This window comes from Tamandua tetradactyla, chromosome 2 (genome assembly GCF_023851605.1).
Source record: "Tamandua tetradactyla isolate mTamTet1 chromosome 2, mTamTet1.pri, whole genome shotgun sequence".
NCBI classification, from domain to species: Eukaryota; Metazoa; Chordata; class Mammalia; order Pilosa; family Myrmecophagidae; genus Tamandua; species Tamandua tetradactyla.
The window spans coordinates 60,642,220-60,655,491 of record NC_135328.1 but is presented as its reverse complement, the minus strand read 5'-3'; the positions used below and the strand labels follow the sequence as shown (position 1 = coordinate 60,655,491).

At 38.1% G+C, this 13,272-nt stretch overlaps 1 protein-coding gene across 5 annotated transcripts in view; it reads left to right on the top strand.

The window, feature by feature from the left end:
* The window catches only part of UNC13B (unc-13 homolog B), a 289,854-nt gene that overhangs the window by 79,050 nt on the left and 197,532 nt on the right, over window positions 1–13,272 (top strand). For all 5 annotated transcript variants that reach the window (XM_077147811.1, XM_077147810.1, XM_077147808.1 and 2 more), the window contains exons 4-5: window positions 67–184; window positions 2,210–2,333. In XM_077147811.1, coding sequence (XP_077003926.1) covers window positions 67–184; window positions 2,210–2,333 — 242 coding nt within the window. The remainder of the gene's footprint in view (window positions 1–66; window positions 185–2,209; window positions 2,334–13,272) is intronic.

Below are 13,272 nucleotides of genomic sequence, written 5' to 3'. Positions count from 1 at the left end.
TTTAGGAAAACAGGAGATGTCACTTTCATGTTATCTGGTCTCAAGGGGCTCTCTTCTTTCCTCTAGTGAGATTAGTCGACTGGACCTGGGTCTGAGTGTGGAGGTGTGGAACAAAGGACTGATCTGGGACACAATGATGGGCACTGTGTGGATTGCACTGAAGACTATTCGTCAGTCGAATGAGGTCAGTCAGTGCATTGCCTGTTTGGAGGTATGGTGCTAGCCCTTGCTCTTTCCCCTCCTAGCTCTGCCTCAGCTCATATGCATCCACACATCTCGGATCGTTCTTTTCTGATAGAGGTTGTGCAACCAGTCTACTCCCAACATCACCAGACGTTCTGGGGATTTTATTTAAATTAGGTCTTCCCTATGCCCCGTGACTGAGCTCCTAATTGCTCCAGAGCAACTCTTCAGCCATATCAGGTAGACAGCCCCTTCTGACTACTCTGTGTGTGTGTGTGTGTGTGTGTGTTAGAGGAGCGATTGGGTGTGAGAGGGTGGGAATGTGTGTGTGTACACATACATGCTTGAGTGAGAGACATCGTGGGGAGGGCAGAGAGTGTGTGGTGTGTATGAAGGGGGCGGAGACAGGGAGGCATAGAGAGAGAGAGAGAGTGAGAGAGAGTGAGAGAGAGTGTGTGCATGCATGTGTGTGTTATGTAGGGTCCCTGTGGTCTCTGCATTCCCCTCCATGAAGGCTGTGAGAGGAGTCCCATCACACTTCCTTAGCCAGCTGGTTAGATCCTGTTACCTGTTTTGCTTCTTTGTTTCTCAGGGAACTTCTTCCTTCTTCCTTCTTCCTTGTTCCACATGCAACCTGAGTGTAAGAAACTACTAGGCTTGGTAATTGCTATTCAGTCAGTCTTTATACATTACCAGACAGAACTCCTATTTAACTTTCGCACATTAGACAGTACCTCAGTTCGCAACATTTCTGAATAACACTCACTTTGCACCTGGACAAAATGTATTATATTGCTGTTTGGGTTTAACATGGTCAATGAGTTCTCTCTAGAAGTGGGGGCGGTGAAGGTTTACAGCCATTTCCTGTGATTCTTTTAGTTACAGTTAATTATCTACTTCCCACCCCTGGCAGATGGACATCTCATTTTCATTGTAACCCTAGTTAAATGTTTAAAACTTTTTTTATCATCACAATCAACTTTTCTTTTTTTGTGTGAAAAATAACATATTAACCAAAAAGCAATAAATCTCAAAGCACATTGCAACAATTAGTTGTAGGATAGATTTCAGAGTTTGGTATGGGTTAAAAGTCCACAATTTTAGGTTTTTACTTCTAACTGCTCTAAGATACTGGAGACTAAAAGAAATATCAATATAATGATTCAGCCATCATACTCATTTTTTTAAACCCTTCCTTCTCTGTATAACTCCACCATCACCTTTCTGTCCCACTCTTTAGGGGTATTTGGTCTATGGCCATTCTAACTTTTTCATGTTGGAAGGGACTATCAGTAATATGGGGTAAGGAGATAGAACTAGCTGTTGTTCTGGAGAGGCTGGCCCTTTTGCATTTCAGGACTTATCTGGTCCAGGGACCCATCTGGAGGTTGTAGGTTTCTAGAAAGTTACCCTAGTGCATGGAACCTTTGTAGAATCTTGTGTAATGCCCAAGGTGTTCTTTAGGATTGGCAGGAATGGTTTTATTTGGGGTTTGGCAAGCTATAATAGGTAGCAGTATCTAACTGAAGGTGAAGGTTTGCTGCTGTTTCCTGTAATTCTTTTAGTTGCAGTTAATTATCTATATTCCGCCCCCAGCAGAAGGACATCTCATTTTCATTGTGGCCCCAGTTCAATTTTATTTAACCAGCAATGTTAGTTGCTGATTACTGGCTAGAAGAGGTGATACATATCATTTAAGTGACAGTCATTAAAAATTGTTCGGATTAAATATTAATCTATGAAGATACTTAGTTTTAGAGTTTGGTTTTCTGGAAATTCTGTCCTCGCTGGTTCTGTGGAGAACTGAGGACAGTGAAAGCTGCTCTCACCAAAGCTGCGTGTAGCAGAGTGAGGTAGCTGGTGATAGAGGTGTGCTTGCCACAGTAGTATGTTTGCCTCATCAGGGTTGTGGGTGACCCTCAGAAGCTCTCAAACAAGGAACTTCATTCAGGAAAAAAATCTGTCTCTTAACCCAAGAGGGGCGCCATGAAAAATTAAAGTTTAACCTTAGATCTTTGTTTTCTAGGAAGGGCCTGGGGAGTGGTCCACGCTGGAGGCAGAGACATTAATGAAAGATGATGAGATCTGTGGAACTAAAAACCCAACTCCCCATAAAATTTTGCTTGATACAAGATTTGAGTTGCCTTTTGGTGAGTCTGTTGATTAGATTTAAAAAACCATTTAATATATATATTTTTTTTACCAAATTGAAAGTCTTTGTTTATTATTATTATTATTTTTATTTTTATTTTTATTAATTAACGGAAAAAAAGAAATTAACCCAACATTTAGAAATCATACCATTCTACATATGCAATCAGTAATTCTTAACATCATCACATAGATGCATGATCATCGTTTCTTAGTACATTTGCAGTGGTTTAGAAGAACTAGCAACACAACAGAAAAAGATATAGAATGTTAATATAGAGAAAAAAAATAAAAGTAATAATAATAGTTAAAAAAAAAAAACCTATAGCTCAGATGCAGCTTCATTCAGTTTTTCTTTTTTTATTAATTAATGGGAAAAAAGAAATTAACCCAACATTTAGAAATCATACCATTCTACATATGCAATCAGTAATTCTTAACATCATCACATAGATGCATGATCATCGTTTCTTAGTACATTTGCATCGGTTTAGAAGAACTAGCAACACAACCGAAAAACATATAGAATGTTAATATAGAGAAAAAAATAAAAGTAATAGTAGTAAAAACAAAACAAAAAAAACAAAAACCTATAGCTCGGATGCAGCTTCATTCAGTGTTTTAACATGATTACTTTACAATTAGGTATTATTGTGCTGTCCATTTTTGAGTTTTTGTATCTAGTCCTGTTGCACAGTCTGTATCCCTTCAGCTCCAATTACCCATTATCTTACCCTGTTTCTAACTCCTGCTGGACTCTGTTACCAATGACATATTCCAAGTTTATTCTCGAATGTCGGTTCACATCAGTGGGACCATACAGTATTTGTCCTTTAGTTTTTGACTAGACTCACTCAGCATAATGTTCTCTAGGTCCATCCATGTTATTACATGCTTCATAAGTTTATCCTGTCTTAAAGCTGCATAATATTCCATCGTATGTATATACCACAGTTGATTTAGCCACTGGTCTGTTGATGGACATTTTGGCTGTTTCCATCTTTTTGCAATTGTAACTAACGCTGCTATAAACATTGGTGTGCAAATGTCCGTTTGTGTCTTTGCCCTTAAGTCCTTTGAGTAGATACCTAGCAATGGTATTGCTGGGTCGTATGGCAATTCTATATTCAGCTTTTTGAGGAACCGCCAAACTGCCTTCCACAGTGGTTGCACCATTTGACATTCCCACCAACAGTGGATAAGTGTGCCTCTTTCTCCGCATCCTCTCCAGCACTTGTCATTTTCTGTTTTGTTGATAATGGCCATTCTGGTGGGTGTGAGATGATATCTCATTGTGGTTTTGATTTGCATTTCTCTAATGGCCAGGGACATTGAGCATCTCTTCATGTGCCTTTTGGCCATTTGTATTTCCTCTTCTGATAGGTGTCTGTTCAAGTCTTTTTCCCATTTTGTAATTGGGTTGGCTGTCTTTTTGTTGTTGAGTTGAACAATCTCTTTATAAATTCTGGATACTAGACCTTTATCTGATATGTCATTTCCAAATATTGTCTCCCATTGTGTAGGCTGTCTTTCTACTTTCTTGATGAAGTTCTTTGATGCACAAAAGTGTTTAATTTTGAGGAGCTCCCATTTATTTATTTCCTTCTTCAGTGCTCTTGCTTTAGGTTTAAGGTCCATAAAACTGCCTCCAATTGTAAGTTTCATAAGATATCTCCCAACATTTTCCTCTAACTGTTTTATGGTGTTAGACTTAATGTTTAAATCTTTGATCCATTTTGAGTTAACTTTTGTATAGGGTGTGAGATATGGGTCTTCTTTCATTCTTTTGCATATGGATATCCAGTTCTCTAGGCACCATTTATTGAAGAGACTGTTCTGTCCCAGGTGAGTTGGCTTGACTGCCTTATCAAAGATCAAATGTCCATAGATGAGAGGGTCTATATCTGAGCACTCTATTCGATTCCATTGGTCGATATATCTATTTTTATGACAATACCATGCTGTTTTGACCACTGTGGATTCATAATATGCCTTAAAGTCAGGCAGCGCGAGACCTCCAGCTTCGTTTTTTTTCCTCAAGATGTTTTTAGCAATTCGGGGCACCCTGCCCTTCCAGATAAATTTGCTTATTGGTTTTTCTATTTCTGAAAAATAAGTTGGTGGGATTTTGATTGGTATTGCATTGAATCTGTAAATCAATTTAGGTAGGATTGACATCTTAACTATATTTAGTCTTCCAATCCATGAACACGGTATGCCCTTCCATCTATTTAGGTCCTCTGTGATTTCTTTTAGCAGTTTTTTGTAGTTTTCTTTATATAGGTTTTTTGTCTCTTTAGGTAAATTTATTCCTAGGTATTTTATTCTTTTAGTTGCGATTGTAAATGGGATTCGTTTCTTGATTTCCCCCTCTGCTTGTTCATTACTAGTGTATAGAAATGCTACAGATTTTTGAATGTTGATCTTGTAACCTGCTACTTTGCTGTACTCATTTATTAGCTCTAGTAGTTTTGTTGTGGATTTTTCCGGATTTTCGACGTATAGTATCATCTCGTCTGCAAACAGTGATAGTTTTACTTCTTGTTTTCCAATTTTGATGCCTTGTATTTCTTTTTCTTGTCTAATTGCTTTGGCTAGAACCTCCAACACAATGTTGAATAATAGTGGTGATAGTGGACATCCTTGTCTTGTTCCTGATCTTAGGGGGAAAGTTTTCAATTTTTCCCCATTGAGGATGATAGTAGCTGTGGGTTTTTCATATATTCCCTCTATCATTTTAAGGAAGTTCCCTTGTATTCCTATCTTTTGAAGTGTTTTCAACAGGAAAGGATGTTGAATCTTGTCAAATGCCTTCTCTGCATCAATTGAGATGATCATGTGATTTTTCTGCTTTGATTTGTTGATATGGTGTATTACATTAAATGATTTTCTTATGTTGAACCATCCTTGCATACCTGGGATGAATCCTACTTGGTCATAATGTATAATTCTTTTAATGTGTTGTTGGATACGATTTGCTAGAATTTTATTGAGGATTTTTGCATCTATATTCATTAGAGAGATTGGTCTGTAGTTTTCTTTTTTTGTAATATCTTTGCCTGGTTTTGGTATGAGGGTGATGTTGGCTTCATAGAATGAATTAGGTAGTTTTCCCTCCACTTGGATTTTTTTGAAGAGTTTGAGGAGAGTTGGTACTAATTCTTTCTGGAATGTTTGATAGAATTCACATGTGAAGCCTTCTGGTCCTGGACTTTTCTTTTGAGGGAGCTTTTGAATGACTAATTCAATTTCTTTACTTGTGATTGGTTTGTTGAGGTCATCTATTTCTTCTTGAGTCAAAGTTGGTTGTTCATGTCTTTCCAGGAACCCGTCCATTTCATCTAAATTGTTGTATTTATTAGCGTAAAGTTGTTCATAGTATCCTGTTATTACCTCCCTTATTTCTGTGAGGTCAGTAGTTATGTCTCCTCTTCCATTTCTGATCTTATTTATTTGCATCCTCTCTCTTCTTCTTTTTGTCAATCTTGCTAAAGGCCCATCAATCTTATTGATTTTCTCATAGAACCAACTTCTGGTCTTATTGATTTTCTCTATTGTTTTCATGTTTTCAATTTCATTTATTTCTGCTCTAATCTTTGTTATTTCTTTCCTTTTGCTTGCTTTGGGATTAGTTTGCTGTTCTTTCTCCAGTTCTTCCAAGTGGACGGTTAATTCCTGCATTTTTGCCTTTTCTTCTTTTCTGATATAGGCATTTAGGGCAATAAATTTCCCTCTTAGCACTGCCTTTGCTGCGTCCCATAAGTTTTGATATGTTGTGTTTTCATTTTCATTCGCCTCGAGGTATTTACTGATTTCTCTTGCAATTTCTTCTTTGACCCACTTGTTGTTTAAGAGTGTGTTGTTGAGCCTCCACGTGTTTGTGAATTTTCTGGCACTCCGCATATTATTGATTTCCAACTTCATTCCTTTATGATCCGAGAAAGTGTTGTGTATGATTTCAAACTTTTTAAATTTGTTAAGACTTGCTTTGTGACCCAGCATATGGTCTATCTTTGAGAATGATCCATGAGCACTTGAGAAAAAGGTGTATCCTGTTGTTGTGGGATGTAATGTCCTATAAATGTCTGTTAAGTCTAGCTCATTTATAGTAATATTCAGATTCTCTATTTCTTTATTGATCCTCTGTCTAGATGTTCTGTCCATTGATGAGAGTGGTGAATTGAAGTCTCTAACTATTATGGTATATGTGTCTATTTCCCTTTTCAGTGTTTGCAGTGTATTCCTCACGTATTTTGGGGCATTCTGGTTCGGTGCGTAAATATTTATGATTGTTATGTCTTCTTGTTTAATTGTTCCTTTTATTAGTATATAGTGTCCTTCTTTGTCTCTTTTAACTGTTTTACATTTGAAGTCTAATTTGTTGGATATTAGTATAGCCACTCCTGCTCTTTTCTGGTTGTTATTTGCATCAAATATCTTTTTCCAACCTTTCACTTTCAACGTATGCTTATCTTTGGGTCTAAGATGTGTTTCCTGTAGACAGCATATGGAAGGATCCTGTTTTTTAATCCATTCTGCCAGTCTATGTCTTTTGATTGGGGAATTCAGTCCATTAACATTTAGAGTTATTACTGTTTGGATAATATTTTCCTCTACCATTTTGCCTTTTGTATTATATATATCATATCTGACTTTCCTTCTTTCTACACTCTTCTCCATACCTCTCTCTTCTGTCTTTTTGTATCTGACTCTAGTGCTCCCTTTAGTATTTCTTGCAGAGCTGTTCTCTTGGTCACAAATTCTCTCAGTGACTTTTTGTCTGTAAATGTTTTAATTTCTCCCTCGTTTTTGAAGGACAATTTTGCTGGATATAGGATTCTTGGTTGGCAGTTTTTCTCTTTTAGTAATTTAAATATATCATCCCACTGTCTTCTAGCTTCCATGGTTTCTGCTGAGAAATCTACACATAGTCTTATTGGGTTTCCCTTGTATGTGATGGATTGCTTCTCTCTCGCTGCTTTCAAGATCCTCTCTTTCTCTTTGACCTCTGACATTCTAACTAGTAAGTGTCTTGGAGAACGCCTATTTGGGTCTAATCTCTTTGGGGTGTGCTGCACTTCTTGAATCTGTAATTTTAGGTTTTTCATAAGAGTTGGGAAATTTTCAGTGATAATTTCTTCCATTAGTTTTTCTCCTCCTTTTCCCTTCTCTTCTCCTTCTGGGACACCCACAACACGTATATTTGTGCGGTTCATATTGTCCTTGAGTTCCCTGATACCCTGTTCAAATTTTTCCATTCTTTTCCCGATAGTTCCTGTTTCTTTTTGGAATTCAGATGTTCCATCCTCCAAATCACTAATTCTATCTTCTGTCTCTTTAAATCTCTCATTGTAGGTATCCATTGTTTTTTCCATCTTTTCTACTTTATCCTTCACTTCCATAAGCTCTGTGATTTGTTTTTTCAGTTTTTCTATTTCTTCTTTTTGTTCAGCCCATGTCTTCTTCATGTCCTCCCTCAATTTATCGATTTCGTTTTTGAAGAGGTTTTCCATTTCTGTTCATGTATTCACCATTAGTTGTCTCAGCTCCTGAATTCATTTGAAATATTGGTTTGTTCCTTTGACTGGGCCTTATTTTCAATTTTCTGAGCGTGATCCATTATCTTCTGCTGGCGTCTGGGCATTTAGTCAGATTTCCCTGGGTGTTGGACCGAACAGGTTGAAAGATTTTTCTGTGAAATCTCTGGGATCTGTTTTTTTAGCCTGCCCAGTAGGTGGCGCTCGTGGCACACGTTTGTCTGTGGGTCCCACCAGTAAAAGGTGCTGTGGGTCCTTTAACTTTGGAAAACTCTCGCGTGGGGGAGGTTCGCCAGCCGAAGCGGCTTGGAAGAGTGCCAGCCAGCCCGGGGGTCCGAACGCGGGGAGGGTTGCTGGCCACTGCAGCCTGTGAGAGCGCCCCTCCGAATTTCCTAGTCGGCCTGGGGCGCCAAGTATGGTGGGAGGGCACCAGCCGCCATGGCCCGGGAGAGTGCACCGTTCCCAGCCGGACCGGGGAGTCACGTGTTTGGAAGGGACCCCCCCAGTCACCGTTCTCCGCGGCCTGGGCATTTCCGATCCAATTCTCTCAGTTGGTCCGGGGGGCTGCGCGTTGTGGGGGCGCCAGCCGCCACAGCTTGAGGGAACCACCTGCCCAATTCTGCCAGTTGGCCCAGGAAGGAGGAAGGGAGGGACTCTGGCCGCTTGCCGCCCCGCCCGGGGAAGCCTGCGCCCCTCGACAATCTCACTGGAGCGGGTTCTCTCAGCCAGTCAGCCGTTCCAGAATGGGGTACGCTGTCTTTTTTATTTCTGTCGTGGCTCCGGGAGCTGTTCTGTATCGTTTCTACTCCCCTAGTAGCTGTTCTGGAGGAGGAACTAAGATCCGCGCGTCTTACTAAGCTGCCATCTTCTCCGGAAGCCTGTTTATTATTTGATTAATGTGTATTTTGTCTCTTCAGCTATCTCCTTTGAGGGCATTTTGTCTTATTCCACTCTATATCCCATAACATCTACCTGAGGACTGGTATAATGTGGATTCTAAAATGATTCTGGTAAAGAATCTGTACTGAAAACATCCCTCTTTAAGTCATTTAGTTTTCTATGACTATTTATTAAAATGACCTGTGAAAATATTTGCCTGTCAGAGAAAATCTATGATACTTAGACTCATACTCTATATACTGTGTATATTGTGATATATGTTGTATGAACTATTTGAGAATATATCTTGGACACTGTTCTGTGTTATACTTTAAGACCTATCTCACTCATTTGTGTCATAATTTATCTCAAGAATCCTTTATTGATGGACATGTAGCTGTTTCCAGTTTTTTGTTTTGTTTTTTGCTATTATGCAATGCTGTCATGAACAGTTTTGTATATATGTGCCCACTGATGAGTATAGGGCAAATTCCTAAAAGTAGAGATGCTGGATCAAAGGGTATGTGAATCTTTATTTGTCATAGATACTGCCAGATTATTTGTCAAAGAGGTCATATCAATTTATACTCTTTCCAACTGTGTCTCAGGCATATCTATTTTTATATGTCCTTGCCAGCATTTTGTATTTTGAAATTTTAAAGCTTTGCTTCTCTAATTGGTTTAAATCATATCTGTCTCACCCTAAACTAGTTACTTGGTAAGCAGGTCTGTGCTCAGATAAGTAAAAGTTTTTCTTTGATGCAAGTTATTTGAATGTTCCCTGTGACAACCATGCTTGGGATATAGTTTTAAGAAATTTAACAAAAAGTTCTTCCAGAGGAAGAATTTTAGCTTATAGAATTCCATATTTTGACGAAAGAATTTTCCTTTGGAAATTCAGAAACCTTTAAAAATATTCTATTCAGTTGTATACCATCATCTTTGAAAAATAATGCCTTTCAGTTTTTTACATTTTTGAAAGTTCATAAAACATAGATAAGCAAAAAGAAAATAAAATTTGTTTTTAAAAATTATTTTTATTAATGAAACAACAAACAAACACAAACATTCTTAACATACAAACATTCCATAAAATCAGTGGCTCATAATATCATCACACAATTGTATAATCATCACCATAATCATTTTTTGAAACATTCGCATCACCCCAGAAAAAGAAATAAAAAGATAAAAGAAAAACTCATACATAAATCCCTGACCCTTCCCTCTCATTGATCAGTAGTATTTCCATCTACCCAATTCATGTTTTAAAAAATTTTTTAATTAAAAAAAATTACAAGAAGCACAAACATTCCCAGCACATACACTCAGCAATTCACAGTATCATCACATAGTTGCGTATTCGTCATCATGATCATTTCCCAGAACATTAGCATCAATTCAGAAAAAGAAATAAAAAGACAACAGAAAAATATAACTAGCAGAAAAAAAAAAATTTTACATGCCATACCCCTTACTGATCCCTTTCATTGATCACTAGCATTTCAAACTAAATCTATTTTAACATTTGTTCCCCCTATATTATTTATTTTTATTCCATATGTTCCTCTCATCTGTTGACAAGGTAGATAAAAGGAGCATCAGACACAAGGTTTTCACAATCACACAGTCACATTGTGAAAGCTATATCATTATTCATTCATCATCAAGAAACATGGCTATTGGAACACAGCTGTACATTTTCAGGCAGTTCCTTCCAGCCTCTCCGTTACTACTTGAATAACAAGGTGTAATCTACTTAATGCATAAGAATAACCTCCAGGATAACCTCTCGACTCTGTTTGGAATCTCTCAGCCATTGACACTTTGTCTCATTTCACTCTTCCCCCTTTTGGTGGAGAGGTTTTCTCAATCCCTTGATGCTGAATCTCAGCTCATTCTGGGATTTCTGTCCCACGCTGCCAGAAAGATCCACACCCCTGGGAGTTATGCCCCAGGTATACAGGGGGAGGGTGGTGAGTCTGCTTGCTGTGTTGGCTGGAGAGAAAGGCCACATCTGAGCAACCAAAGAAGTTCTCTAGGGGATGACTCTTAGGTTTAATTTTAAGCAGGCTTGACCTATCCCCTGTGGGGTTAAGTTTCATATGAACAAACCCCAAGACTGGGGGCTCAGCCTATAGCTTTGGTTGTCCACACTGCTTGTGAGAATATCAAGATTTCAACTTGGGGAAGTTGAATTTCTCCCCGTTCTCACCATTTCCCGAAGGGAACTTTGCAAATACTTTCCCACTCACTGATCGAATCGCTCTGGGATTCATTAAGGCATCACCTGGAAAAACCAACAAAATCTCATGTCCTATACAAAGTTCCACATACTAAAGGTGTTCAATCAACTATCTACATAAGTTATATTAGGAGATGCACTAGTCAAAATATAGATTTGTACCAAATAAACATTTTTTGCTTTAGTCTCACACATTAGTTGAAATTTTTAAATGTTAAGTACCATCTATTTTCAGCACACTGCAGTAATGACATTCTTTTGTTCTTCCTCATGCAAAAGCATTTTTAAAATTTGCACATTTGGTCACTATCGTTATATACTCTAGGCATTCCTAGATTATACCATCTCAATCTTTATCGTCTATCTTTCTTTGTGATTTCATTTATGACCCAGCCCTCCTCCCTCTATCATTCTCATATGCAGCTTCATTCAGTGTTTTAACATAATTGTATTACAGTTAGGTAGTATTGTGCTGTCCATTTCTGAGTTTTTATATTCAGTCCTGTTGTACAATCTGTATCCCTTCAGCTCCAATTGCCCAATATCTTACCCTATTTCTATCTCCTGATGGTCTCTGTTACCAATGAAATATTCCAAGTTTATTCACTAATGTCAGTTCATATCAGTGAGACCATACAGTATTTGTCCTTTTGTTTCTGGCTAATCACACTCAGCATGATGTCCTTAAGGTCCATTCATGTTGTTACATACTTCATAACTATATTCTGTCTTACTGCTGCATAATATTCCATCTTATGTAAATGTCACAGTTCGTTTAGCCACTCGTCTGTTTTTTTTTACATGGGCAGGCACCGGGAATCAAACCCGGGTCCTCTGGCATGGCAGGCAAGCATTCTTGCCTTGAGCCACCGTGGCCCGCCCTAGCCATTCGTCTGTTGATGGACATTTTGGCTGTTTCCATCTCTTGGTAATTGTTAATAATGCTGCTATAAACATTGGTGTGTAAATGTCCATTTGTGTCCTTGGCCTCGTGTCCTTTGAGTAGAGACAGCATATAGATGGGTCCTGTTTTTTAATCCATTCTGCCAGACTATGTCTTTTGATTGGAGAATTTAATCCATTAACATTCAGTGTTATTACTGCATGGGTAGTACTTTCTTCTACTATTTTGCCTTCTGGATTTTATATGTCATATCCAATTTTCCTTCTTTTTACCTTTACTCATAGTCTTCCTTTCTACACTCTTCTCCACACCTCTCTCTTCTGTCTTCGTATCTGTCTCTAGTGTTCCCTTTAGTATTTCTTGCAGAGCTGGTTTCGGTCACAAATTCTCTCAGTGATTTTTTGTCTGAAAATGTTTTAATTTCTCCCTCATTTTTGAAGGGCAATTTTGCTGGATATAGAATTCTTGGTTGGCAGTTTTTCTCTTTTAATGGTTTAAATATATGATCCCACTGTCTTCTCGCCTCCATGGTTTCTGCTGAGAGATCTGCGCATAGTCTTATTGGGCTTCCCTTGTATGCGATGGATTGCTTTTCTCTTGCTGCTTTCAAGATCCTCTCTTTCTCTTTGACCTCTGACATTCTAATTATTAAATATCTTGGACTAAGTCTGTTTGGATCTATTCTCTTTTTGGTATGCTGCACTTCTTAGATCTGTAATTTTAAGTCTTTCATAAGAGTTGGGAAATTTTCAGTGATAATTTCCTCCATTAGTTTTTCTCCTCCTTTTCCCTTCTGTTCTCCTTCTGGGACACCCACAACACGTATATTTGTGCGCTTCATATTGTCTTTCAATTCCCTGAGTCCCTGCTCATATTTTTCCATTTTTTTCCCTATAGTTTCTGTTTCTTGTCGGATACCAGATGTTCCGTCCTCCAGTTCAGAAATCCTATGTTCTGTCTCTCGAAATCTACCATTGTAGGTTTCCATTGTTTTTTCCATCTCTTCTGTGTCTTTCATTCCCATAAGTTCTGTGATTTGTTTTTTTCAGACTTTCAGTTTCTTCTTTTTGTTCTTTCCTTGCCTTCTTTATATCCTCCCTCAATTCATTGATTTGGTTTTTGATGAGGTTTTCCATGTCTGTTCGTACATTCTGAATTAATTGTTTCAGCTCCTGTATGTCATTTGAATTGTTTCTTTGTTCCTTTGACTGGGCCATGTCTTCAATTTTCCTAGTGTGATTTGTTATTTTTTGCTGGCATCTAGACATTTAATTACCTTAATTAGTTTATTCCAGAGATTGCTTTCACTTCTTTTGTCTAGGGTTTTCTTGCTGGATGAATTTGTTGTCTATCTGTTCTTTGACATTCCGTTC